The 26,610-nt window shown below is 59.6% G+C and overlaps 1 protein-coding gene across 2 annotated transcripts; it reads left to right on the top strand.

Moving 5' to 3' along the window:
* Positions 1-7,269: 7,269 nt before the first annotated feature.
* Positions 7,270-22,893, top strand: LOC117008450 (nuclear receptor ROR-beta-like). 2 transcript variants are annotated; one of them, XM_033082320.1, is made up of 10 exons: positions 7,270-7,332; positions 14,661-14,746; positions 14,844-14,985; positions 15,343-15,756; positions 16,230-16,351; positions 16,602-16,734; positions 17,800-17,907; positions 18,228-18,338; positions 18,675-18,787; positions 19,333-22,893. In XM_033082320.1, exons 1-10 carry the CDS (start codon positions 7,326-7,328, stop codon positions 19,492-19,494), a joined length of 1,398 nt encoding a protein of 465 aa, XP_032938211.1. In that variant the 5' UTR covers positions 7,270-7,325; the 3' UTR covers positions 19,495-22,893. The 2 variants fall into 2 exon arrangements, with proteins under 2 accessions (XP_032938211.1, XP_032938209.1); XM_033082318.2 differs by lacking the exons at positions 17,800-17,907; positions 18,228-18,338; positions 18,675-18,787; positions 19,333-22,893 and having other exon boundaries at positions 16,602-17,643.
* The last annotated feature ends 3,717 nt before the right edge of the window (positions 22,894-26,610 follow it).

Here is a 26,610-nt window from a genome sequence, read left to right as displayed (position 1 = left end):
TAATGCGCAACCTTTCGCCTCTGGAGAGCGGCATTTAACGCACCGGGATCGCCTCGGGGATGCGAGTGCTGGGCTGGGGGTGTTTGGTGAGACGGGAAAAACCCCCCTTCCTTCCCAAAATTGCACCAGACCGGGAGCTGCCAAACCTTCCTGGGCCACCAGTGCTTGCATCCCCCCAGCGGGATGCAGAGGGAGCAGAGCTCGGGCACGGGGCGGGCCAGCAGCAGATTTCTGGGCACTTTCCTCTTCCCTGCTCTTTACCTCGCCTTCTCTCTGCATTAACATGTTAACTTTGGCCAAGAGCTTTTCCCACTGACCTACTGATCTTTCCTATTTCGGTCCCTGGAATTAAGGGATTGCTCGGCTTAACTTGCACTAAAGCCTCCAGATCGGCTCTGGAACGGGACGCCCAGGTACGGGCACCACGGGCAGCCCGAGGCACCGGGGGCAGGAGGAGGGAGCCCAGCGGTGTCCGATGGCTCCAACCTGGGTGGGACAGGGCAGCACCCCACACTCGAGCAGCTCAGCTGCTGTCAGCCCCACTCCTGCTCCTCCCGTTCTCCTTTGGACCCTCTGTGGTCAGGGCTGGGCACCCACAAAGGTGATGGGGAGGGAGAGGTGCCCAGAGCCCCCCAGCAGGGATGAACCGGTGCTCTGAGAACCGGGGTCTGTCCTGGTAGCAGGGATGCTGCCGAGGGGCTGTGCAGCTTCCAGGCCCCTTCCCCAGGGAGCAGCTGCTTCCCATGGCAGAGCCCTGAGTGGGCAGCCAGGACAGGACCTTGACCAGCACCATTTCCCTGCCACCAGCCCCAGCCTGGGGTCCCACAGTCATCCCCGGCTGAGCCTGGAGGGAGGATGCTCCTGGCAATGAGCACCTGCCTGCACATCCTGCCACATCCCCTGCCTGCCCCACAGGGTGATGCTCCAATGTCACCAGCCCCCAAAAGCCTCACTACTGATGGTACCATCAGCCCTGAGCCATGGGCTATCTTTACGCAGTATTTCCACAATATTCCAGTTTTGGGGAAAAAATAAAATCTCCAAATATACCCTTTTCACCCCAGGCTGGCTGCAGGTTCCCCTCAAAGGCAGGTGGCTTTTGCACCTGGAGGGACCATCCCACATCCCTGCCCCAGCCCTAGGGACCGTGTCACTGCCAAGTGCCACCATCTGCCCCGGGACCCCTGTGCTCGCCGCCGGGTGCAGGAGAAGCAGCATCACATGAAACTCAGCAATTTTGTGGCTGAGAAGTTCAAAAAGATGGAGGTAAAGGAGGGGCTGGGGGGGGGGCAGCAACAACCCAGCTTTGAAGGTGCCTGGAGATTAACTCAAGGCCATGGTTGAGGCTCGGAGACTTTTACAGCAAAACCTCATTAAGGCAGGAGCGGGGGGAACGGGGGGAGTCAGGAAATCTTCTAAGCAGGAGGAAAAATGTTTGATTCAGCAGAAACAAGTGGGAAAAAAGCCCCCTTGAGTCCCCCCACTCCGCTTTTATCTCTCCCGGGGGGATCGGGGCGGAATATGAAATCTGCCCCTTTCCTCTTTCCTGTTTATCTCCTAATTATTACGCTGGAGATTCGGCAGCGCCGCGCGGTGCCCGGGACAGGGCTGAGCGGAGGCTGCGCCGCCCGAGCCGGGGGCGAGTGCTGTGGGGAGTGCCCGGGGAGCCCCCTGCACCCCACGCTGCCGGGCTGAGCCCCCTGGGGCACCAGGGAGGGAGGGGGCAGCGGTGGGGGGGGCCAGGACCCCTTCAAGTGCCAATCTGGGCATCATTTGTGCAATGAGGTGAGCCAGGGTTCGGCAGTCTGGGCCAGGGAGACGCTGCTTTGCCCACTCCCCAGGGACCACAGAGCCCAGCGGGGCGAGCAGCCGGGTGGGCTCGGCCAAGGGCGAGGGCAACCAGGGATAAAGGGAGCAAAGCCCCCCAGGGCGGTGCTGCAGCAGTCACCCAACACCGCGGCCCACTGACCTACTTGGAGCGTCACTGCACCACGGGAGTGCGGGATGGGGATGGAGACAGGGATGGGGATGGAGACAGGGATGGGGATGGAGACAGGGATGAGGGTGCAGATGGACAGAGACAGGGATGCAAACAGTAATGGGGATGCAGACACGGATGGGGATGTAGGAAGGGATTGGGGTGCAGATGGACAGGAATGCAAATGGGCAGAGGCAGGGATGGGGATGTAGGAAGGGATGGGGATACGGGCAGGGATGGGGGTGCAGGCAGGGATGGGGATACAGGCACAGACGGGGATGCAGGCAGGAGTGGGGGTGCAGGCAGAGATGGGGATACAGGCAGGGATGGGGGTGCAGGCAGGAGTGGGGATGCAGGCACAGACGGGGATGCAGGCAGGGATGGGGATGCAGACAGGGATGGGGATGCAGGCAGGGATGGGGATGCAGGCAGGGATGGGGATGCAGGCAGGGAAGGGGATGCAGACAGGGATGGGGATGCAGGCAGAGACGGGGATGCAGACAGAGATGGGGATGCAGGCAGGAGTGGGGATGCAGGCAAGGATGGGGATGCAGGCAGGGAAGGGGATGCCGTGCTCCACTCCAATGGACACACACAGCCATTGCCCAGGGCTCAGTGGGGTCCAGCCCGGCCATGGTTCCCCTCCCCCCCAGCCCCTAACGAAGGCTCAGCAATCACTAATTGCTTGGGACACCCCTCAGGGTGCAGGAGGAGACAGAATGTTCCTCCCCCGGCAGCTCTGCTAGCCACGGCTCCAATTAGCCTCGTTATCCTGCGTCGCTGCTGATTAGGGGCCAGGTAATTGCCGCGGCGTTGGGTGTCCCTTAGAGCCACATGGCAGCAGCTATTGCATAAGCACCGGGCAGGCGTTAAGTGAGCCGTGAGCGGGTCAGACCATCCCGGGGGCTCCGGTTACACCCGGCCCTGCTGCCCCCCAGCCCCCGGCATCGGGTGGTGACAGGGACAGCCCTGCACGGGCTGCAGGACTCAGGGGTGCACTCTACTGCTGCCTCAGTTTCCCCCTTCTCCATGCTCTGCTTTACACTCACAGTGTGCCCAAATGACACCCACCCTGCACCCAAGGCCCCATGACCCCACAGCCCCATGCCATGGCCCCTGAACATCACAGCCCCACACCACAGCCCCATGGTCCCACAACCCCACACGACGATCCCATGGACCCATTACCCTTGGCCTCACAGCTCCAGGACACAACCCCATGACCCCACAGCCCCACACCACAGCTGTTTTCCATGGCCCCATTACTCCTGGCCCCACAGTCCCATGCCCCAGCCCGTGCCAGCCTTTACCTAAGCAGCCCCAAGGTGCAGTGACTCACAGCTCTGCAGCAGGGCCACGTGCCCAGCACCATGCCTGATCCCACTGGCTGCCAGGACTGGCACAGCTGGCAAAGACACATCTCATCCCCATGGTCTGAGGGCACTGCCCTGTTTGGTTTGGCACAGCTGAGAGATCCTCATCTGGCACCACCGAGGTGCTTCAGCAGCAGGGTTGGGAGGAAGGGTGACACTGACACCATGGAGAGGACAAAGCAGTGGGACCCAGCCCCTGAGCAGGGGGTGCCCCCTTGTATCACCCACAGCCCGGGGCACACAATAAGGCTCAGTGGTTGCAAGAGATGCATTTCCCCTGCAGCCCCCCCGGCCCCCCCCCCGGCCCCCACTGCTGCCCCCACCCCCAGCCCAGAATGGGGGGACATGGCTGGACCCTCACCCAGCCCTGGGACTGGGGAGCAGGATCCCCATCCAGCCCGGGGACTGAGGGACAGGACTCCTGCCCACTCCATGGGCCACATCCCCATGCCAGCACCTGAGGACGAGATGTGGGGACACCAGTGCTGTGGCCCCTGTCAGTGGGTTCACCCCGTGACCCACTCGCTACCGGGCAGGCCAGCCGTTCCAGCAGGGAAACTGAGTCACGGCAGGAGCCTGGCAGTGCCCCTGGCAGGGAGCCCACGGCAGAGACACCACGGGGTCCGGCTGTGCCAGCCCAGGGCTCACCGAACTCGGGGCTGCTGTCACAGCCCTGGCAGTGGTCCCCGGGCCGGGGTGAGGGGCTCTGGGTGTGGGGCGGGCAATGCTGGCAGAAGGTTCCCCTCTCGCTGGGTGGGGCACGAGGGAGAGCAAACAGTGATTAAGGTGTGATGGTGTCATCCGGAATTCCTGCTCACCTCCGGGCCAGCCGGGGGCCGGCTGAGCTAATCCTGGCTAAGAGTCGTGCCAGCGGTGGCCACTTCAGTGCTGCCACGGGTTGGCAGAGCCCTGCCGTCTGCCCTGGCCCTGATCACAAAGATTTGGCAGCGAGGCTGGGCCAGGAGCAGAAGTGTTGGATGGCAGCAAGTGTCAGTTTTTGGTTCCTTATCCCTTCCTGGTGGCCTTTCCCTTCCTCTGCCACTGGTCCCACCAGTCCCCCAGCATTGCCCCAGCAGGTGCAGCTCCTGGCACCGAGTCCAGGCCTGGCACCACCCAGCAGCCAAAGGCAGCTCTGGCCCTCCAGCCCCACTGTTTCCTATCGCCAGGAGCAGCACCAGTAGATACTGGGGTGAGGGTCTCTGCACCTGCCAGCTGTGAACGGAGCTGCACCAGCTCCTGTCACAGCCTGGGGAGGGGGAGAGTACTTTTAGGGGATGTTCTGAGACCTCCACCACTGCCACAGCAGAAACAACCCTGGTCAAGGCCGTTCTTCTCTTAGGAATAAATATTTCAGGGGCTCAGCCACCAGTGAACTGGTTTCATCTCGCTCTGGCTTTCCTGGGACCAGGACCCCAATTTAAACCCAGCCGAGCCCATGGGGTGAGACCCCACTCACAAGGAAAAGGAGTCCTGCTCTAGAGCCTCTCCACCCCCACCCCTGTGGCCCCAAAACCGTGGGGCTGAGTCCCAGACCCGCAGCACCCAGCACACGCTCAGGTAACCCCGCAGCATCTCCTTCTCCCCTGGGCCTCTCCCCGGGCCGCTCCCGAACCTGCCTGCGCCGCACACCAAGGGTTAAGGGGATGGTGGCGGGAGCGGGTGCGTGGATGGGTGCGTGGGTCCCGCGTTGCTCATGGCAGGTGTGGTGCCGCTTATGTAACTTCATACTTCTGGGTTGCGCTGAGCACTCGGGGAGTATTTTCGCTCTCGCTCTGGCGCGATTCAGCCACGACTGTCCCAACAGCAGCAATCGGCGACCGCCTTTTGGGAGGGGCGATTTCGCTGGGGCCGGACCCTGCGTGCCACGAAGAGTCACTGCGCTGCTCCCGGTCTCAGTTTCCCCATCTGAAATGGGGCTAATGAGGGTGACCTGCTTCGAGCAGCTCCCGTGACCCCGGGGGACGGCAGCGGCCTCGCCGCGCACCGGGGCGCTCGGGATGTGCACCGGGTGGGATCTCTGCCTCCATCCGGGGCTGTGCTCGCACGAGCCGTGCTGGAAGCGGAGCCTGCGAAGAGCGAGGGGAGACGTCGCCCCGCGTCCCGTCTGCCTGCCCATCCATGCGGAGGAGGCAGGAAAGCCGGGAGGAAGGAGAGAATCCGACCGGCGAGAGCAGCGAACCCGTTCCCAATCGCCATCAGCAAAATCATGTCAGACAGCAGCACTGGAGCGCGCTGGGCTCGGCCCCTCCGCACCTCCCACCCCCCAGCCCGGTCCCCCTCCCCGCCGCAGCCGCTCCCGCGCCGGAGCAGAGCCGGGCGCTTCTCGGCACAAAGTGCCACTACGGCTCAGCCCCAGCGTCCCTCTGCCCCTACCTCTGCCTCTGCCTGAGCGGGGGGACAGTTCCAGGAACAGCAGGGGAACCCCTCTGCCCGCTACCCATCAGCATCTCTGCACCCACAGCTCAGCTCAGCGTTTGGGATGGATGTGGGTTGAAATTGCCCCCTCCAGCTGCGATTAAATTGGTTTGGTTTGAGTGTTGGGGGGCTGAGGTGTCCCCTCAGGGCCCAGCTGCTCCAGGGAGGAGGCAGTGATCCCATGTGTAGTGATGGTGATGGTGGCTGCATCTGTGCCTCTGGTGGATGTTGTCTCCATGCCCATGGCTGATGTGGCTGTGCCATGCTTGTGACCACGACTGGACGCCATGCTCATGGCAGGTGCCACACTCATGCTCATGGCAGGTGCCACATCCATGCCTGTGGTGATGCCAGGTCCACGCCCATGGTGGATGCCGGCTTCATGTCTGCAGTGGGGTTGAAGGCAGATGCCTTCTCCACACACACCAGGTCTCCAGGCAGTGCCACTGTCCTCGGGCACCTCTGGGCACTGCTGAGCACTGACCTGAGCCCTGGCCCAGTGTTACCAGGACCAACTGCCTCCACCCCTGTGATATGGCACCAGGGAGAACTCTGGTGACCTGGTGCACCTCAAACTCCAGCCAGGGGACTTTGCCCCATGCCGACATCTCAGGTTCTGCACGGCAAGGTCACGTAGCGTGGTCCAGAGCCACCATCTCTCTGCACGTCTTAGGCAGAGTGTCCAAGTGTCCCTTTTTCCGGGGTACAACCTGGGCCCCAAAACCACCTGTGCGTATCCCAGCACGAAGGACAGCGTGGCAATGCCTCCCTGCCACCTTCAAAGCTTCCCGCTACTTCCATGGCGCCATTCCCGACCTGCAGGTCTCCCAGGAGGGATGTGCCCCCAAAACTCAGCATCTGCACCCTGGCACGGACACACTGGGCAGCCACACGGGGGTCCCCGTGCTCCCCACACCCCTCAGTGCCGACTGCTGCCTCTTCGGCACAGCCTCCCCGCCCTGTCCTGTCCTGCCGGGGGTTTTTTGGGGTCCCCGCGCCGAGCGGGGTCCCTGTCGGGGATAGCGGGGCTGCACGGGAGCGAAGTGAAGCAAGGGAGCAGTGATTCAGCGGGACACGCAGCCGGCCCCGTGCCTGGGCGAGCCGGGGCAGGACGGGCACCGGCACGGCCCTCCCGGGGGCGGGCAGCCCCGGGGGCAGCTCCGAGCACCCCGCGGCCACGGCGGGGCAGGGGTCGCGCAGACCCCGGCCCCGGGGAGAGGCTGGGCAGCGCCCGCGCAGCGCCGAGCACCGGGCGGCGGAGCGGCGGGGATGGGGATGGAGCAGGAGGAGGAGGAGGACGAAGGGCAGGAGGTGGGGCTGGAAGTGAAACCGATTGGGGGGGGGGCGGGGCGGGCTCGTCATGTGAACGGCCGCATGCTCGGGCAGAAGTGGGTCACGGCGCGGCGGAGGGGCAGGTGCCAGAGCCGCCCGGTGCCGCCCGGTGCTTCCCGGTGCCGCCCGGTGCCTCCCGGTGCCGCCGCTCCCCGCCGCGCCCCGCGCCGCTCCGGACCCCCGCGCCGCCCCATGCGCCCCCCGGCGCCCTGACCGCGGCGGACACGATGCGAGGTGGGTACGGGGGGCTGGGGGGCTGCGGGGGCAGCGGCAGAAGTTGGTCCCGGGGGAGATAGGGGAAGACCCGCATCAGCCTGGCAGAGGGGGACGGGAAGGACCCGACGTCAGCTCGGACGGGGATTCGGGGGACCCGCATCAGCCCCGCCGGAGAGGGACGGGGGGACTCGGCGTCAGCCTGGACAGTGTCAAGGGGGAACCAGCATCAGCTTTGCTGGAGGGGTGCGAGGGGACCCCTTTGAGCCCTGCGGAAGGGATGGGAAGGACCCCGCACCAGCCCCGCTGGGGACACGGGGGGACCCGCATCAGCCTCGCTGGAATGGGACAAGGGGGGGCCGCACCAGCCCCGCGGAGGGGAACAAGGGGGGAACCCGCACCAGCCCCGCCGGGGCCGCTCCGCCTTCTCCAGCTCCCCCTTCGTTAGGAATAAAATTCTTGTTTATTTTGCTTTGCTTTCCGACGCCGGCTTAGACGCACTCTTAAGCTTTTCCCCGCACTAAACCCCTTAATCTCCTCTTCAATATGTTGCTCCCACCAGGGCTGGGTTTATTGTAGCTTTTTCCCCCTTTTCCCCCTCCCCACGGCGCGGGGAGCAGTTTGGGAGGCTCCTGCAGGGATGGGCAAGGGATTAGGTGCAATTTTGGGTGCCCCTTGTCCAGGGCAGGGGTGAGTTGTGCCAGCACCTGCCTGGGTTTTTTTACCCTTTACCAACGGCAATTCCTACTTTTCACCCCTCTGCTTTTCCAAGCAGGCGGTGGGGAGGAGGAGGATGGAGGGAGGAAGGTTCCAGCGGGACAATCCAGCGGGGCCTGGTGATGGTGACGCAGCGGTGGCCGAACTCAGCTCTGTTCCCAGCACCGCTGCACCCTGGGCTGGGATTTTCATCCTCCTTTTAATCATTTTTCCATCATCCCCTGCCTTTCCTGAGCCCTTCGTCCTGCCAGGACTCCTTCCAGCCCCTCCATAGGTGTGTTTTGGGGGTGCACATCCTTAGGTACATTTTGGGGTGTGGGTACCAGGACGTTCATCTCGAGCTCCTCAAATCCTGCTTCCTCCCTGCGCCGCGGGTGCTGCGGCTCTGCCCGCGCCGCACTCTTGTGTAACGGTGGGGCCGGGGTGGGTGAGGAGGGCGAGGCAAGCCCCCCACATCCCCTTCCTGCCCCTCGACATGCTGGGTTTTCACCTTTATTAGGACGGAGGGAAGCATTAACGCCTGTCTAATTATGAACACGCCTGGCTCTTACGTAGCACTTACACAGCCAGCACCGGCTTAATTAGCAACTGGGCGAACTTTTCCTTTTTAAAATATATTTTTCATTTCCCCCCTGAATTGCTGGTGTTGACCCTAATTTAGGGCCAAACCCTCCTGATATCCCACTATTCCCCCAGTCGGGCGCTTTTCCCGCAGTCTCGCGTCCTCATCTCTCTCGAAGCCCAAACGCCGCATGGCGACGCCAAATTGATTCAATCTCCATTTTCCTTCCCAAAACCGCCACTGCTCTGCCCCATTTCCCCGGGGGCCACAGCAGCTCCTCTCTCCTGTCCTTCCCTGCGCCGCGGCTGCGCTGGGGCCGGGGAAGAGGCTTTGCCTTGTATAATCCTATACGGTTTCCAGCCCTCCTGCTCACTTGTTTTGCAAGCAGCGTGGCGAGGAGCGTGCGGTGGCTCGGCAGCCTTTGCGACTTGTCCTAGTGACCTAGATCTGTCATTGGAAAAATCAGAGAGGGCGGAGGAGGAGCTTCCCTGCCCGTTTCGGCGGCGTGCACACGCTGGCGCGGCCGAGGGCGGCCGGCACCCACCGGCCCTCCCGCACGACGGCTGCGCCCCTGCCGGGTACCACAGCGCGGGGATGCCCCTGCCCGGCACTTCCCAAAAAACAAACCTGAAGGAGAAAGCTGTTCGCTGGCTTTATGGGGTCCTGAGGGGTCCAGGCGGGATTTGGGATCCCCCACCCTCATAACCCCAGGGACAGTCAGCACCTGGACAGGGAAGAGCAGCGGTGGGGGGCCGGTGGTCGCTGTCCCTAGCCCAACGTTCCTGTCCCTGCTCCCTGTCACGTTTAACTTTGAGCTCGCAGCGCTATTTAAGGAGCTGCTAATGTCTAAATCAGCCCGGTTTATCGGATGTGGTGAGCAGATCTGCTCTCCTGCCTTTTTTTAGCCCCAGGGAGATAATTCCCCCTGGTTTAGCAGCAACACCGGAGGGGTTCTCCCACCGCAGCCCGATTTGTCCCCACCCCGGGCTGGCAGGTCCCCCTCCCGCTGCCTCACCTTTGCCACCCTTGTGCACCAGGCAAAGTGCAAAGGGCTGCGTCCTGCCTGCGGGGCTGGCCTTGGCACGGAGCTGCGTGGCACGGGAGCTGCGGAACCGGAGCTGCTGAACCGGAGCAGCCCGGACGGGAGCCGGGCGGCCCTGGGGGAGCCACAGAGCCCGTCCGGCGCTACGATTCCCCTGTTGGGGGCACACACTGCACCACGGGACAGGGAAAAACAGCGCTTTGCTGAGGACTGGAGGGAATGTAAAACCTCAGTTCGCGTGCCTGCAAGGGAAGGTGGCCAGGGGTTGCCCCAGGGCAGGGTAAGAGCAGCTGAGCGCTGTTCTGGCCCAAAGTTTCCAGGAAATCTTTGCTAATCAATTAGGAAAGCAGTTCCCCCTCCAGCATCCCAGCTCGGCCACGGGGCCATGGTTGTGTCATCTAAATTTTCTCTACTGCCCACTTGGCACCCGTGCTGCCAGTGTTCCTGTGCCTGGAGCCGGGGCTGTGAACACCCAGCATGGGCCTGGGATTGTTTGGGGTTCCCCAGGGTGCTGGATGTGAATGGGATATTTTGGCAGTGATGGCTGAAGTGCCGGGGTGCTGGGAGACCCCGAGGCGCTGCAGCGCTGGAGGCTGTTTAAAGCCAACAGCAGATGTAAAGGGGTGATAATTCCCTTTATTTCCTTATTATTCCTACCCCGGCAGCAAAACACAACTGTGGATGGTGCCTGTGAGGAAGCACAGTCACTCCCGGGGCTGGAGGTTGCTGCAAGGGATGCAGGAGCAGAGCCGGGGTTTAGGGCAGGAATGGGGGTCCCTGGGGGTCCCGTAGCTCCCTGTGTGTCCCCGTGCAGCCTGGACTCATCCCCCTCTCCCTGCTCGGGGTGCAGCAGGGGGATGCTGAGTCCCCCTGGAGGGGGAGACATGGTGGAGGTGAAGCATGGGAGGACCCCAGTGCCCTGGCTGGGGCTGGGGGACCCGGGGGGGCTGCAGGGCTGCTGCCAATTACCGGGGGTGCCTGTCCTGGGGCATCGATCGAGCCTGGCAGAGGGATGGAGCATGGCCCTGCTTTCCCAGCAGGCTCACTGGATAATGAGCCAGGGCACTGGGGAAGCACCAGGGGGTATTTGGGGCAAGGATGGCCCCAGAGGAGCGACCTCTGAAATACTCAGAGCTGAGATGCTCACCCCACTACCTCGGTAAGGACACCACGGCCTCACATGGCCCCCCAGGGGAAGGGCTGGCTGTATTCTGCCCCTGTGGGGTGGCAGCTGGGCAGGATCGCCCTGGGGGACTGTTCAGGGGATTGTGCAGGGATCTGCCAGTGCACCCCAAAACATGCCCCTCCCAGAAGTCCTCACCCCACAGCCAGATAAACTGATGGGAGGGGGGGCAGCTCCAAAAAGCCTCCAGCAGCACTGGGGTCACAGCACGTCCCAAGGCTCAGTGGGGTGCTGAGAGTTTTGGGGTGATACCCCCAAAGCAGTGGCCTCATACAGCCCAGGGGAGGGATGGGGGAAGGAGGAAAAGGATGGGGCCACCATCCTCCCTGCACCACAGAGGGGGGGCCGGGCCCCCGCGGCTGCACCCTGCAGGGCCTGCCTTGTTTTGTTTTGGGGTGCAAGAGATGCCCGCCCTTGGGGCGGAGGCGATGGAGAGGAGGGTGTGCCGGCGTGGCGTGGCACCAAGGCCGATTCCTGCTCCGGGGAGGGCGGTTCTGCCTCTGCCGAAACCACCGGAGCCTCCAGCATGGTCTGGGGTGAGCACTGCTGGGCTCACACACGGACGGGACACACACGGCGGGTCTGGGGAGTGACCAGCGACCTGGGCACTGTGCAGGGACAGACCTGCGTCCCTCACCTGCAGCTGCAGCTCAGGGTGGCAAATGGGTGTCCCCAAGTGGAGGTATCACCCCAAAATGCCTCAAAACGCCCCAAAATCCCCGCTCCCGGTGGCAGGAGGTCGGGGTACCACCCTGAGCACCAGCCCGGTGCAGGAGTGGCTGCGGACCCGGAAGGGTTAATGTTACATAGGCCGTGGTTACACAAGCGCGCGTGGCCACGGGCAGAAAGTGTGTCAGTGGGACAGGATGGCTCCAACCGCGGGGCCACGCGCAGCCGCCGCTCCGGGGGCCATCGCCCCGCCACGGCCGGGCCCCGTGGCCGGACCGTGCCACAGGGCCACTTACATAAGGGCCGGCCGGTGGCAGCGGGCCGGGAGTTGGGCAAGAAGTGTTTACAGTGGGAGGAGAGCAAATACCACCGCCGGGACAATTTAATTGCCGGCTGGAGATCGTTATTAATTATTTTTTTAACCCTTTTGTTGTTGCTTTTATCCTGATCCCTATTTTAGTCCCATCGGCCCCAGGGTGGAGTTTCCCTGCTTCCTCCCCCAAGGTGCGCCCCCTCCTAAATGTCTCCCCGTTCGCAGGGTAGCCGATGGTGGCACGGTTGTGGTGGGAGATGCCAAATTCTCTGGTGGGGAAACTGAGGCACGGGGCGGGGGGTGGTTGGAGTGGAGGAATATCCAGGATTTGGGGTCTACTGTGATGTTTTTCCCTGATCGCAGTGAGATTTGGGGGATGCGGGAGCTGCTGTGACCACCCCACCGCACCCACATTCCTTCTCATCCTTCTGGATTTGCCCCAGGAGTGCATCCGGGGGTCGCAGGGGAGATGGGGACATGGTCCAGCCGCCTCGGGGGTCCATGGCTGCGGCACGAGGGGACACTGAAGGAGCCGACTCGGTGATTCAGCCGGGTTTACAACCAGAGCAGCAATTAACCGTGCTGGGCTGTAATTGCCATCGCCAGGTTATGGCCCTATCTCCACGTCAGTTATTTGGGGCGAGCGTCTTACGAGCGGGTCAGGTGCCAGCGGCGGGCACGGCCGGGTAATTAGCAGGATGGTAATTAGAGCCCCAAAAGGCTGCGGGCACACTGCGGTGGTCGTGGTTTCTCCTTTACCACGACAGCATCGTCCCTATCACCTCCAGCTCTGGGGGGCTCCCCTCCGGCACGGGCTCGGGATTTGGGATCCCACTGGCATTACACGAAGCCCTTGGGATCATTTGGGCTTTTGGGGCTCTGTGGGCTGGAGTGGCTGGGCTCTGCTGGGTGGGTGCCGGCGGTGCCGGGCCGTGCTGAGCCCGGTGTTTGCCGGTGCCGGTAATTCCGGGTACCGGGTATCGGCCGCGGGCGGGAGGGCGCGGCGCCCGCGATGCATCACCCGCGCTGCCGGCGGCTGCAATTAACATTGCATAACGAGCCGACGCCGCTTCCTGCCGGGGGTGGCACCCCCTCCTCGTGCCCCCCGACCTGCCACCACCTCGGTCCTATCCCGGGACAGGGCTCGGGGCAGGATGCTGAAGAGGGGAGCCGTCCCTGCGGTCCGGCAGCGTGGGGGAAGATGGCAGCGGGATCCAGGGAACTGGGGGTGTCTTGGTCATCGGATGGGGGGGATTTGGGGTGGCCACACGTGGCCCCCCTGGTGCCTCCATCCATGCCTGCGAAAGGGGTGGCCCTGGGGCTGCAGTGTTGGTGCAGCTGAGGGGGATTTGAGGATGCTGTGGACATCCCTGCCCTGCCCACCGCGGGGAAATCAGCTCTGCTCTCCCAGGCCCCTCCACGGAAGAGGAGTTGGCAGAGAATGTGGGAAGGAGCAGGGATGGGATGTGACTCCCTCGAGTCGGAGGACAACCCACAGCCCTGGGGGAAGCCCAGCTCAGCAGCCTGGGGAAGGAGGGGTAAACCCCAAAACCACCCGGTGCATGTGGGGCATTGGGTTAATCAGTCAAAGGAGGCAGGAGGGATCCATCCCTCCCTCCTCTTACGCCTGGATTTGGAGTGACTCCTGCTCCAGGGAATACAGTGATGACATCCTTGGGGGTACAATAGCATCCCTGGGGACACCGATGGCTTCCCTGAGGGACTGATAGCATCACTAGGAGGGACCGGTGGCACCCCTGGGGGATTGAGCATCCCTGAGGGACCAATGCCATCCCTGGAGGACCAATGGCACCTCGACTGCCCCTCTGCCCAGTGAGGCTTCACTGCCCCATGCCAGCCTCCCCCAAGCAGCACAGCACCCCAGGACCCTGCCAGGTGGTGCTGGCTGAGCACTGGGACTGTCACTCACAGAGGTGGCTCTACAAAACACATCCCTCGAGCAGAGCCGATGGCTCCCAGGGGAGAAGAGAGGCAGAAGGGAATTACCCGAGTGGGGATTTGCACAGGCCCAGGAGATTGGACATAACCATAATCTGGCCCTGGGGGTTATTTTGGCGCGGCGGTGGCTGCCCAGCACCCTCGAGAGCGACGCCAGGCTGAGCCTGGCTGGGGGGTGCGGGGGCTGGAGCGGGGATTAGAGGGTGCAGAGATGCTGGGAGGCACGTACGAGTCCCGGGGGTGCCGTGCATCCCCCCCCGCGGGTCGGGAGGACAGAGCCAGCCCAGATCTGGGGCAGCTGGAAAATGAGGAGGACGAAGCCTATTAGCAGCTCAGTGCCAGCGAAGCAGAAGCGGGGAGGGAAGCGGATTTGTGGGGGGAAGGGGCCGGGACCTTGAGCTGGGGATGGCTATATTGGTCCTGGGTTTCAGAGGAGCTGCTGGGGGGAGGGGGCCAACCCTCTGCTTGGGCCAGGCCTCCAGCAGCAGAGCATCTGCAGCTGCAGGGATGGAGATGGTCCCTGTGCCAAGGCTGTCCCTGTCCTGCTGCACACATCGGTTGAAAAATAAGGGGGGTGATTCCAAAATAGGGTTCTGGGCAGGCTGGGGCAGAAACATTCCATGCTCTCCCGGATCCAAGGGCTTTCCTACCCTGTCTCTTACTGCTGGGGGATGGAGGTACCCCACGTCCTGTGTGTACCTTTTAGGGACCTCTCTGAGGTGCAAGAATCCTTTTGGAGTCTGTGGGAAGAGCTGAGCTGCCCGTGGGTCCAGCTCTCGTGCCTCAGTTTCCCCAGGTGCTGTGCCAGCCCGTGGCTGTCATGGACTGGGCGCCACCTCCCTCCTCCCGTTCAGCAGTGACCATTATTAACCACGGTGGTTTCCCCTTTCCCCATCCCTCGCAGCCCAAATCGAGGTGATCCCGTGCAAGATCTGCGGAGACAAATCCTCAGGGATCCACTATGGTGTCATCACCTGCGAAGGCTGCAAGGTGAGCCCGGGGATGCCGGGAGCGGGCAGGGGGGCTGCCGTGGGGGCTGGCTTCCAGACGGGCTCTTTCCTAACTCCTCCCGTCCCATCCCGGGCAGGGTTTCTTTCGGAGGAGCCAGCAGAACAATGCCAGCTACTCCTGCTCCCGGCAGAGGAACTGCCTGATCGACCGCACCAACCGCAACCGCTGCCAGCACTGCCGCCTGCAGAAATGCCTGGCTCTGGGCATGTCCCGCGACGGTGAGTCGTGCCCTGGAGGTGCCCGGGGTCCCCGGGGGCCACCCGCTCCTCCTGGGAGCGAGTCAGGCACTCAGGAAGAAACTGCTTCCTCCACAGGGCCAGCCCGGTGCGAGGAGGGTTTGGGAAGCAAGAAATGTTTTTGTGTTTTCCATGGGAAAATCTAAACTGGTTCTGTTTGGTTTGACTCAGGGTTGGGGGGGGTGCATCCAGTCGGGTCCCAGCGCCGTTTGGGGCTCGGAGTCCCCCAAACCAGGCACTCCCCCGGGAGCCAGGATGTTTTCCAGGGCAGTGGGCGGTCGTGGCTTTGCCCCGGGGGGTGAAGTTGCCCTGACACGGCGCCATCTCCCCCCGGGGCAGCGGTGAAGTTCGGCCGCATGTCCAAGAAGCAGCGGGACAGCCTCTACGCCGAGGTGCAGAAGCACCAGCAGAGCCAGGAGCAGAGCGGGGGCACCAAGGATGAGCCCGAGCCCCTGAGCCGCGTGTACACCACGAGCGTCAGCAGTGGCCTCTCGGACCTGGATGACATCTCCACGCTGTCGGACGGGCTCCTCTTCGACTTCCCCCTGACCCCCGACGGCAGCAGCACCTACTACAACCTGGACCTGCTGACCTCGGCGCAGCCCTCCCCCGACCAGTCCAGCCTGGATGTGGCTGATACCACGCTCATCAAGCAGGAGTCCATCTACGAGCTGATGCTGGAGCCGGCGCTGCTGGCACACGGGGCGCTGGAGGGTGCCCAGCTGCCCCCCGACATCTCTGTCCTGGAGATTGGTGAGAACTGCCACAGTGCTGGGCATGTTTGGGGTGTGTGTGGCCCCGAGGGTGGTACTTGGGGCCACCCCCAGCACTTTGCAGGACATACCCAGCTCCGGGACACACACCTGGTCTAGGGAAGGTGTCCTTGTCCATGGCAGGGGGTTGGAATGAGATTTAAGATTAATAAGTGGATGGGATTTAAGCTTCAAACCCAAATGATTCTGGGACTCTGGGATTCTAGATAGTGAGCCCAGTCTCAGCTCTTGGAGCAGCCCCAAATCTCCCTGATGGAGCTCAGCACACCCAAGGTCATGTGGCACATCTCTTGCTTGCTTTAGGCTCAGCCCCTGCTGCCCCATCTGTTCTCACACCCCCGTGACACCTTGTGAGGGCCCCATCACCCCTCCAGCTCTCAGCCCCAGCAGCCTCAGAGGAGAGGGCAGGGTTGGGGTCCCCAGGTCTCACTGCCCACTGTCCCCACCTTGCAGACCGGGTGGCCCAGAATGTGGTGAAGTCGCACCTGGAGACGTGCCAGTACACAACGGAGGAGCTCAAGCGCCTGGCGTGGAGCCTCTACTCCCCTGAGGAGGTCCGTGCCCTGCAGAGCAAGGTGAGTGCCACTGTCACAGCCCCAGCCACAGCCAGTGTCCCCTGGGGCTGTGCTGAGGTGGGGATGAAGGTGAGGAGGGTCTGTCAGTGCTTTGGGGGCTGCCCAGAGGGGGAGATTGGGGTGGCAGCTCACATCCCAGGTGTCCTAATGCCACCATCCCCCGTGGCACAGCACTGGGGTCTCATCCCTGCCCTGGGGGGGTCACAGAGCCAGGGTGCCAGCACCCCCTGAGTGTCCCTGCTGTGCACAGAGCTGTGAGGCCATGTGGCAGCAGTGCTCGCTGCAGATCTCCAACGCCATCCAGTACGTGGTGGAGTTTGCCAAGCGCATCGACGGCTTCATGGAGCTCTGCCAGAATGACCAGATCATCCTCCTGAAAGCCGGTAAGAGGGGGGGAGCCCCACCACCCCCCTTGTGTCCCTGCCACCCCCCTTTGTGTCCCCACTGTCCCCCTGCCATCCCCAACACCTCTCCCAAGCGGCAGCTGTGGGGCCAGAAGCAAATCCCATCTTTTCTCTTGGCTGGTGCTTTCCTTTTGGGGATCCCCTCCCTCACTGCCCCAGTTCTCCCAGTGCTGGGGGAGCAGGTGCTGGGCTGGAAGGAGCTGAAAGTCACATTTAAGGGCGATGGAGAAGGGGGGCATGTGGGGAGTGGCTGCCTTGGGCAGAGGCTTTTCTCCATGGCCGCCCTCTTCCAAATGTCACCCAGAAACTGGGATGGAAATGAGAACAGAAGGTTTTCCTCTGGGAGAAGGGGTGCCAAACTCAAACAGGAGCAGGGAGGATTGACAGAAAAGGATTGGCCTCTTCTCCCAGCAAGAGACTGGGAAGAGGAGGATGATGGCAGCGCACACCCACGTCTCCCACCCTTCCATCTGCCCAAGCTGGTGATGCCGTGCCCAGGCCAGGGAGCTGAATGTGCAAAATCCCCAAAACACTGAAAAAACCTCATAGTTTCTCTTATGTCAGAGCTGGGGAGCTGAGATTAGCACCCAGCACTGCGAACACGCGCCAGTGTCCCAGCAGGGTGCTGTACCCCAAAGCCAGAGCTGACCTGCCTGATGCACTGGAGTTTAACTCATTCTTTCATTTCTTCCTTCCATTTTCTTTTTATTTATTTTGTTTTCATCCTTTCCTCTCTCTTGGTGCTCCACCACGACCTCGGTCTCTCTGTGCCTGGCTGCGAATGACTGGATAATATTTCCCTTTGGTGAAATATTGTGGTCACAATTGGACACCTAAAAAAACCCCAACCAATCCCAAAAACCCGAACTGGATTTGTTGAAATACCCATTCTGCTCTTGGGAATGAACAATCTGGACCTCAAACGTGCACTGGGGGCTTTCCTCTTTCTTACATTTGGTCCTGGGGTGATGAAAAACCCCCTGACCTTCCCCACCCTGCCCTGCCCTGCCCTGCCCTCGTCTGCGCTCTCTCTGCCTACATCAGGTTGCCTCGAGGTGCTCCTGATCCGCATGATCCGCGCGTTCAACCCCTTGAACAACACCGTGCTCTTCGAGGGCAAGTTCGGTGGGATGCAGATGTTCAAATCTCTCGGTAAGAGCTGCCCCTCCCTCGGGGCTCTCCCCCCTTCTCCCCCCCCTTCTCCCCCCCTTCTCCCCCCCTTCTCCCCCCTTCTCCCCCCCTTCTCCCCCCCTTCTCCCCCCCTTCTCCCCCCCCTTTCCTCTGTTTTCCCTGTCCCTCTCCTCTCCCTCTGGAGCCCAGACAAGGCTGGAATTTGCATCCAGGTGAGTGTCCAGGACTTCCCTCCATCCATCTCATCTCCCAAAACCTTTCCAAGCTCCGAGTGCCGCTGGGTTCTGCTGATGGGTAGGCAGAGCAGTGACAATGACATGTCCCTGCTGTCCCCTGCTCAGGCTGTGACGACCTCATCGGTGCCATCTTCGAGCTGGGGAGGACCCTGTGCCGCCTGCAGCTGTCAGATGAGGAGCTCGCCCTCTTCACTGCTGCTGTCCTGCTGTCCCCAGGTATGGGGGGCCCTGGGGAGGGTGTCCTGTGGGGAGAGCTGACCCCACAAACCTCAGCACTGCTTCCCTGGTGCATGATTTCAATTATTCCTGGGAAGGAACTTGGGGAAAAAATGCATCTAAAGACACACAAAATGCATCTGTCAAATCTCCTTGGTGGGAAGAGGAACCGTGTCACCCATGGTGGGGTGGGGAGCATAGAGAGGAGCCAAGCGTCCCCAAAATCATCCTGGAGAGCAGGAAGGGTTAAAAGAGCCAGAGGCCACTGCCCTGTGCCTGGGAGGGACCCTGTGGTGACTGTGACCCTCTGGTGACTCTGTCCTTCCTCTCCCCCAGACCGCCCTTGGCTGACCGAGTCCAAGAAGGTGCAAAAGCTCCAGGACAAGATCTACGTGGCCCTGCAGCACGAGATCCAGAAGAAACACTCCGCTGAGGACAAGCTCTCAAAGGTAGTGGCACAGCAAACTCAGCCAGGGGCACAGGGGGCGTCTGAGCTGGGGGACGTGGCTGTGTCACAGCTCATGAGCCACACACGGGCAGTTTGGAGAACAAGACCTCAAACCTGTCAGAGGAGAATTTCGCCTTCCATGGCTGTGGGTCTCTGTTGTGGTGCAGGCAGAGCCAGTACCGTGCTGCTGAACCTGGCAGTGCACCAGCAAGTGGGTTTTTTAGGCAAAATTAGACATTTTGGGAACGCTTTGACCTGTATAGAGTTGGGGTGGAGAGGAGCCCCTTTCCCTGTGGAAAGATGTGGGCTTGGGGGTGAGGCCAGGTTACTGCCAGGCTGTCCAAAGGTGAGGAGTCGGCTGGTACCCCTGGGCCAGGCAAAGCCAGTGATCCCCAAACCTGTGCCCAGGGAAGGGGGAACAGCAGTGCAAGGAACACCAGCTGGGAACCCAGGGGTCCCCAGACCCCCCGTTTGTCCCCAAGGGAGGGTGAACAGTGGCACCACACCCAGCATCCCAGTGGTCACCAGCTCCTTCTCTCCCTGCAGATGGTTTCCAAGCTGCCCTTGATGAAGACCATTTGCAACCTGCACATGGACAAGCTGGAATTTTTCCGTCTCCTGCACCCTGAGACTGCCATGAACTTCCCCCCACTCTATAAGGAGGTTTTCAACTCGGAGCTTCAGTACAGCGACCCCCGGGAGAGCTAAGGCCAGGAGCCAGCGGCCCCCTTGGAGCTCCCCAAAACCTGGAGACAAACTGCACTTCAGAGATTTGGGGCAATTAATTTAAATCAAATAATCAAACTCAAGAGAACCCCGGGGGGGCTGTGGTGCCTCCCTGGCCCCGTCTCCTCGCTGTGGATTGCAATAGCTCTTGAATGTAAAGCACCTTGAAGGAAAAAGCAAATGGACTTTGCCATACCAGTGAAATGAATGTGAAATCTCTGCTCGGGAGAGGAGATGCTCCTGGCAGTGGTGAGGGACCGGCTGCTCCCGGTGGCACAGGAGGAGGGAGTGCCCTTCCTGCTGTCCCGGCTGCACTCTCCACCTCTGATTTTTATTTCTTTATTTTTTAATTATTATTTTTATTTTATTGGGTTTTTTTAACCCAAACACCAGGCATGGGATAAAGAAGGGGCAATGCTGACTCGGCTGGGTCAGGTTGGGGCTGGAGCTGAGAGAGGGAAAAGACAGAGCCTTTGCTTTATTTCATCTCCCATGGGAACTTGGCCAAGAAAGGTCTGGCTGTGGCTGGTGGGGGATTCAGCACAGGATTTTCCTGTGGAGGAGGCTGGTTTAAGGGAAAAGATGCCCAGTGCAGCAGGGGAAAAGTTTTGCAGGGTCTCCATACCCTCCATCACAGCATTTTCCCAAATTTCCAGCCAGCTCCTCCAGCTGGGCCACCACCCGACTTTGCAGAGCCGGTTCAGCAGGTTCACCTGCCTCGTGCCACCTTCGTGCATCCCAAAAGCTTTTCCAGGGCCGTGGGACTTCAGCCAGAGCCCAAATCCTGGCCATCCCACCCCAGAGGCCACTGGAGGGGCTCCAGGGCTGTCCCTGTCCCCGTGGTGGCTGAGCAGTGGTGGCTCTCCGGGTACTGCTGTTGTGTAGAGTTCTCTTATCAATCCCACTAAAACTGCTCCGTGGTTCAGCACCCAGAGAAGGGTTTGTGACCCTTTCTCCACCCAGCCCACAGCTGGTCCCATTCCCAGGTTCTCCCTTCCCACACCACACACATGCAGCACATGGGTGCTGCAGGTTGAGTTGGACCCAGGCTTTCCCCTCTATGAGCTCCCTAGAACTGTTATTTTGGGGGTTATTCTTGAGTTAGCAGGATTTAGGATTTCTTTAGGGGGAGAAACTGCCTGTTGGAGTCAGGGGGAAGTGAAAGGTCCTTATTCCTTCCCATCAAGGAATAAGGGTGTTTGGAATGAATGTGGTGTTTGGGACCTACTGCTCCTTTTGGGAGACCCAAAAAGGGATGAAGGGAAGCATTTGTGGGGTGATGCTGTTCTAGGCCACAGCAGCGGGGGATGCTTGAGAGACTCAGTGGCTCTGCAGATGGATTTTTCCATCCCTGTTCCCGCTCCCGCTGCAGCAAATGCCAAAAAACTACAAGGGAAAAATCTGCTCCGAGGCAGCCCCAGTTTCTGCTGACAAAGGGCTAAAATCCCAAGCCCCTTTCCTGCTCTGTGCTGATTCCTCTTGCACCCAATCCCATCCTCCGGCAGCTCGGATCATCCCCGAGCGTGAGCCAAAACCTTTGGATCCATAACTGCACCCTTTAAACAAGCAGCTTTCTTAGTGACGTGAGGGATATTCCTGCTTTTATAAAAAGACCTCCTAGGGAAGCCCATGGACCAACCTTGATGAGGGAAGACTCCCCAGGAAGCTGATGGGATTTGTGCTCCATTTGAAGGCAGAGGGAAACGTGGGACCGCGTTCCTCCCCAGCAGCTGCCGCCCGCCGCATGCAGCCCTGAGCTCCCTGGGTTTGCTGACCACATCCAAACTGCTTCTGGGACTAGATTGGAGCCTGCCAGCCTTGGCTCCCTCTCTGCTGGGCCAGGTCTCCAGGAAAAGGCTGCTGGCCCTCCCACGGCCCCACGCGACGTCCAGTGCCAATGTGCCGCTGTCCAGCGCAGCGTCCACGGTGTGGGGATGTGCCCAGCTCCTCTCCTGCCCTCTCCAAAGCTTGGACAGAAGCGAGAAGTCAGTACTGCCTTTTACGTCCAGAGGGTTGTGCCTTTTTTTTTTTGGAAGCATCATTTCCGCCAGCACCGTTCACCTCCCGGGAAAAGCACCCCCAGAACACGACTGTGCTTCTGCCGGGCTCGCAGGGAACAGCCCGTGGGTGTTTGGAGACGTTTGGGGAAAAACAGGAAAAAAAAAAAAAAAGCACACACCCTTCTTTTGGCCCTCAGTATTCCTCAGCCAACACACACCAACGGTCAACACCACCGACTTCATTTCATCCGGCAAAGAACCCAGGAAAGCACCTTAGCCCAGGAACGGGCGGGGCCGCGCCACCGGCCGCGCTCCTCTGGCTCACACACAGCGTCCGTCCCGTGGGGAGAGATTCTGATTATTCTGAGCAATAAGAGCCCCCCGTGGGAACCTAGGGAAGACTGGAAGTATTAAACGTGTAACTCGACCTGCCAAACCGCGGGAACCTGCACTTTTCAGTTCTCTTTAAAGGAACCGACTTGATTTGATGATTTTTTGGGAGGGGATAAAGTGATTTCGGTGTCGATTCAGTGATTCCTGGCCTGGGACGGGCACCACGCATGGAAAGGATGGCAAGGGATGGCAGCCCCTGCTTTGGGCTCGCCAGGGCTGTGCCAAGGCTCCCCACCCCCCTGGGCCATGCAGAGCTCCACGCTCGCAGGGAAAGGGCAAACAATAAAACCTGGGCAGAAATGCCCGAAAAAGGGAGAGATTCCTGCTGTCCCCTGTGGCCAGGGGGGAGGGTGCCCGGGAGCCCCCCTGGCTCCGGTGCTCCGTGCTCGGAAACGTTCCCATCCCAACGTGGGATGTTCCTTTCCAACAGCCCTGGGCAGCCTCGGCTGCCAGCGATGGCTCTTCTCCAGACCAAGATTAATTTAGTGTTTGTTTGTCTGCTCTGGCAGTTTAGCTGAGTGTCCATTTCCACCCACAGAACCCTCACACTGTGTATAAAGATGGATCAAAAATATATATAATATATATTCTTGTGAATGTTGGTGCAAAAGAGAAAAATATATAAAGTTTCAGTCGGTTTTATGTTATTTTTTATCTCTATGAATGAAAGGAAGAAATGGAAAACCTTTTATTTCCATTTACCACCCCTCCACACACACCTACCTGTAGATACCAACAGGTTTTATGGAAATGTTTTACTTTTTAGATTTAGGAAATTGCTTCTGTTCTCATTGAATGTTCTGTCTTGTAAGATTGTAATTTCTATTTTTTTAAAGAAAAGAAAATAACTAAATAAAATTTCCTCTTTCGGACCAGTCAGCTTAGGAAGGGAGGGCAGGGGAGGGAGAAACGTTTATTTAAGGACAAAAACTGTTGTTGGAATTTTTCATAACATTAAATAAAAAGTAATATAATGTATGGATGACAACCTTTTACTGAGGTGTGTTCTATAGGTACATAGATGTATATTGCACAAAATTTACAGGAAGAAAAATAAAGTCTGTTTCACAAGGTAAAAAAAAAATTAAAATGTTGGAAATAGTGATTTTAAATTTAGCAAAGAGTGAGAATGGAAACAAATCCCTCAAAGTGATGGAAAAATCTTTAATTTCTTCCATGGAATCCAGAATCCCAGACTGGTTTGTGTTGGAAGGGACCTTAAAGCCCACCCAGTGCCACCCCTGCCATGGCAGGGACACCTTCCACTGTCCCAGGCTGCTCCAACCCCAGTGTTCTACCTGGCCTTGGACACTGCCAGGGATCCAGGGGCAGCCACAGCTGCTCCAGGCACCCTGTGCCAGGGCCTGCCCACCCTCCCAGGGAACAATTCCATCCATCCTGTGCAGGATTTGGACTGAAGGGTAAATTTCAGACACCGGGAGATGTTCTTGCTTCACTTCATGCCAAGAGCAGCACAAAGTGAGGCAGGAGGAGGCTGGAGCAGTGCCCTGTGGGGTGTGTTTGGTTTGGAGCCCCTGGAAGCTCTTCACAGCCCTCTGCATCCTCTGGGCACTCCAAGGAAGAGCAGAGATCTGGGAAGGTTCTTCATCTGGGAATCCTGTTTAACACCCTGTGAGCTGAGGGACAGGGACTGCATCTGGCAGTACTGAGGCACATTCGGGGACAGGAGATTGGAGACAGGTCTGGGGGGATGGTGCATCTGTGGGAAGGAATCAGGGACAGCTGAGGCGTGCTTGGGAGTAATTTTCAAACAGTTCCCAGTCCTAGGGAGGAAAGAACACCCCAGGTGTACCATGGCATTCTACTTGGATGTTCATGGATGCCCTGGATTTAACAAGGGTGCAAGGACTTGGATGCCAGGCACCAATCTTTGTTCTGGGACAGGGACAGGAGCCCAGGAAGGGCTGGAGCTGTGTCAGGGCTTGGCATGGAGCTCAGGGAAAGGTTCTTCCCCCCGAGGGTGCTGGGCACTGCCCAGGCTCCCCAGGGAATGGTCCCGGCCCCAAGGCTGCCAGAGCTCCAGGAGCGTTTGGACACCGCTCTCAGGGATGCTCAGGGTGGGATTGTTGGGGGGTCTGGGCAGGGCCAGGGGCTGCTCTGATGATCCTTGTTAGTCTTTTCTCACTCAGAATATTCCAGGATTCTTTGAATCTCTGCTCTGGGTACAGACAGGACAAAGGGATCACTGAGTGTGAAACATGCCAATCTCATCCTCGCTTCCTTCTGCTTCCCCTGTGGATCTCACCTGGGTGTCCATTCCCTGCTGCCCATGCAGATCCAGAGCTGTGGCTCTCAGCAGCACAGCTGGGCTGTCTGGGAGCTGTGGAGCAGAGGGAAATAATGAAAAGGGATCCTTGAGGCAGCAGGGTCAGTCAATGCCAGCTCCCATTGCTGCCCCCGGCCATTCCCAAGGGGACAACAAGGCTTCACCTTCCAACCCATTCAGAGTTCAGATATTGCAGGATAAATCCTGGCTGCTTCCAAGAGCTGGGAACAGTCTGAAACAGGGCACAGCTTGTGGAGATGTTGGGAAAGGCCATCACCCACTTCGGGGGTGGAGGGAGTGGAGCTGGGGTGTCCAGGGAACCTCTGTGTGCGATGTGGGAGCCCCAGAGCTGAGGGTGCCACCCTTGGGTTGCTGCACACTGAGATTTTTAAAAAAGTGCCTCTTTAAAATTCTGTTTATTTGGTGTATTTCGGAAAATAAATAATAAAATTTAAGCCTGGTAAATCCATTTTAAAATTCCTTGTGAAGAGATTCTCTTTAAACAAACAAACAAACAAACAAACAAACAAAAGTTTGGCGAAAATGGCTCCAAGGGAGAAGCTGAGAATTGTCAAGAAGGTTTGAGAACCGAAGTGCGGCGTCAGGGTGGCTCTGGAAGGACGGGATGGGACAGGGGACAGGAGTTTGGGGGTGGCCCGGGCGGTGTCCCCTCCCCGGCTCCGCTGTCCCCCAGTATCGCCCCCTCTCTTACTGGTCCCGCAACACTGGATTCACTGGGGCCGAGTGACCTCTGCTGGTTCACACCCAAAATATTCCCTGCATGTCGATGATCCGAATGGATGGGAACAGGAGTCCTGACCCTTCCTTCCCAAAATCTCCCGTGGCAGCTGGAAAATCCTGGAGCCAGCGGGGCTGCCCGTCCCGACCCCGCTTTGGGGGACAATCCCAAAAAACGGGACAGCCCGGCCCGAGCAGACACCGAGCCCCGGTGCTGGTTCCGGGGAAGCTTGGTGGGGTTTGGGGGAATTTTAGGGGAATTTTGCAGAGGGAAGTCTCAGTATTTGCTCAGCTAAGAGGGATAAGCCTGACACACTCCCTAGAGCTGGGACTGGCAGAAACCACGGCCCCAGAGCTTGGAAATGGTTTTTAAAGTCGAGCTGGGGTTTTATACACTCGAATTAACAGGATTTGCAGAGCTGAGACCTTGGAGGAAGGATTCCTACCTGCATTAAGGAGTCTAATGTGGTGAAAATAAGGACTTTGAGGAGCTCCAGAATTGAACAAAAGTGTTCAGGCTGGAAGGGACCAGAAAAGAAAATAAATAAACTAAATCAAATTTCCTTTTTCAGACAAGTCAGCTTAGGAAGGAAAGGCAGGGGAGGAAGAAATATTCATTTTAGGACAAAATTGTTGTCAGAATTTTTCACAACATTAAATAAAAAGCAATGTAATATATGCATGACAACCTTTTACTGAGGTGTTTCCTGTGGGTACATAGATGTATATTGCACAAAATTTACAGGAAGAAAAATGAAATTCTGTTTTACAAAGTCAAAAACAAAAAAAAAACCACACACGCCACACACACACACATAAAAACCAAACAACTATAATGTTGGAAATAGTGCTTTTAAATTTTAGCTAAGAATGAGACCGAAAATTAATCCTTCAATGTCTTTAATTGGAAAAACTTTAATTTCTTCTGTGCTCTCGGGACCGAGCTGTACCAGAGACTCAGAATGGTTTGGTTGGAAAGGACATTAAAGCTCATCCAGTGCCCCCCTGCCATGGCAGTGACACCTTCCACTGTCCCAGGCTGCTCCAAGCCCCAGTGTTCTACCTGGCCTTGGGCACTGCCAGGGATCCAGGGGCAGCCACAGCTGCTCTGGGCACCCTGTGCCAGGGCTGCCCACCCTCCCAGGGAACAATTCCTGCCCAATATCCCATCCAGCCCTGCCCTCTGGCAGTGGAAGCCATTCCCTGTGTCCCCTTGTCCCCAATCTCTCTCCAGCTCTCCTGGAGCCCCTCTAGTCCCTGTAAGGGGCTCTGAGGTCTCTCTGGAGCCTTCTCTTGCCCAGCTGAAACTCCCCCCGCTCTCCCAGCGCTGTTCCAGCCCCTGGAACATCTCCCCGTTCTCCCCCGGCACAGCCCCAGACGGGGTCGGTCCCGGTACTTCAGACAATTCTGTCCCTCCCGGCTGCCGTCCCGCGCCAACCGCCCCTCCCCTCCGCCTTGCCCCTCACATGATAGCAGCGAGTGTGCGCCGCGGGGCACGCTGGGAGTTGTAGTCCATAGCGAAGGACGCGCAGCGGCGGTGGCTATTGGCTGGACTCTGTTTCCCAGCGCGCCCCGCGGCGGCCCGGGGGGAGCGGGACACGGGCGCTCGCTGAGGTGGCGCGGGGGGATCGGGCCGAGGGCACCGGGCGGGCCGGGGGCGAAATGGGCGGAGGGATGGAG

The sequence above is a fragment of the Catharus ustulatus genome, chromosome 29 (assembly GCF_009819885.2).
Source record: "Catharus ustulatus isolate bCatUst1 chromosome 29, bCatUst1.pri.v2, whole genome shotgun sequence".
Classification (NCBI taxonomy): Eukaryota; Metazoa; Chordata; class Aves; order Passeriformes; family Turdidae; genus Catharus; species Catharus ustulatus.
Note: the sequence above shows the minus strand (reverse complement) of the source record. Positions and strands in the feature narration are given on the sequence as shown.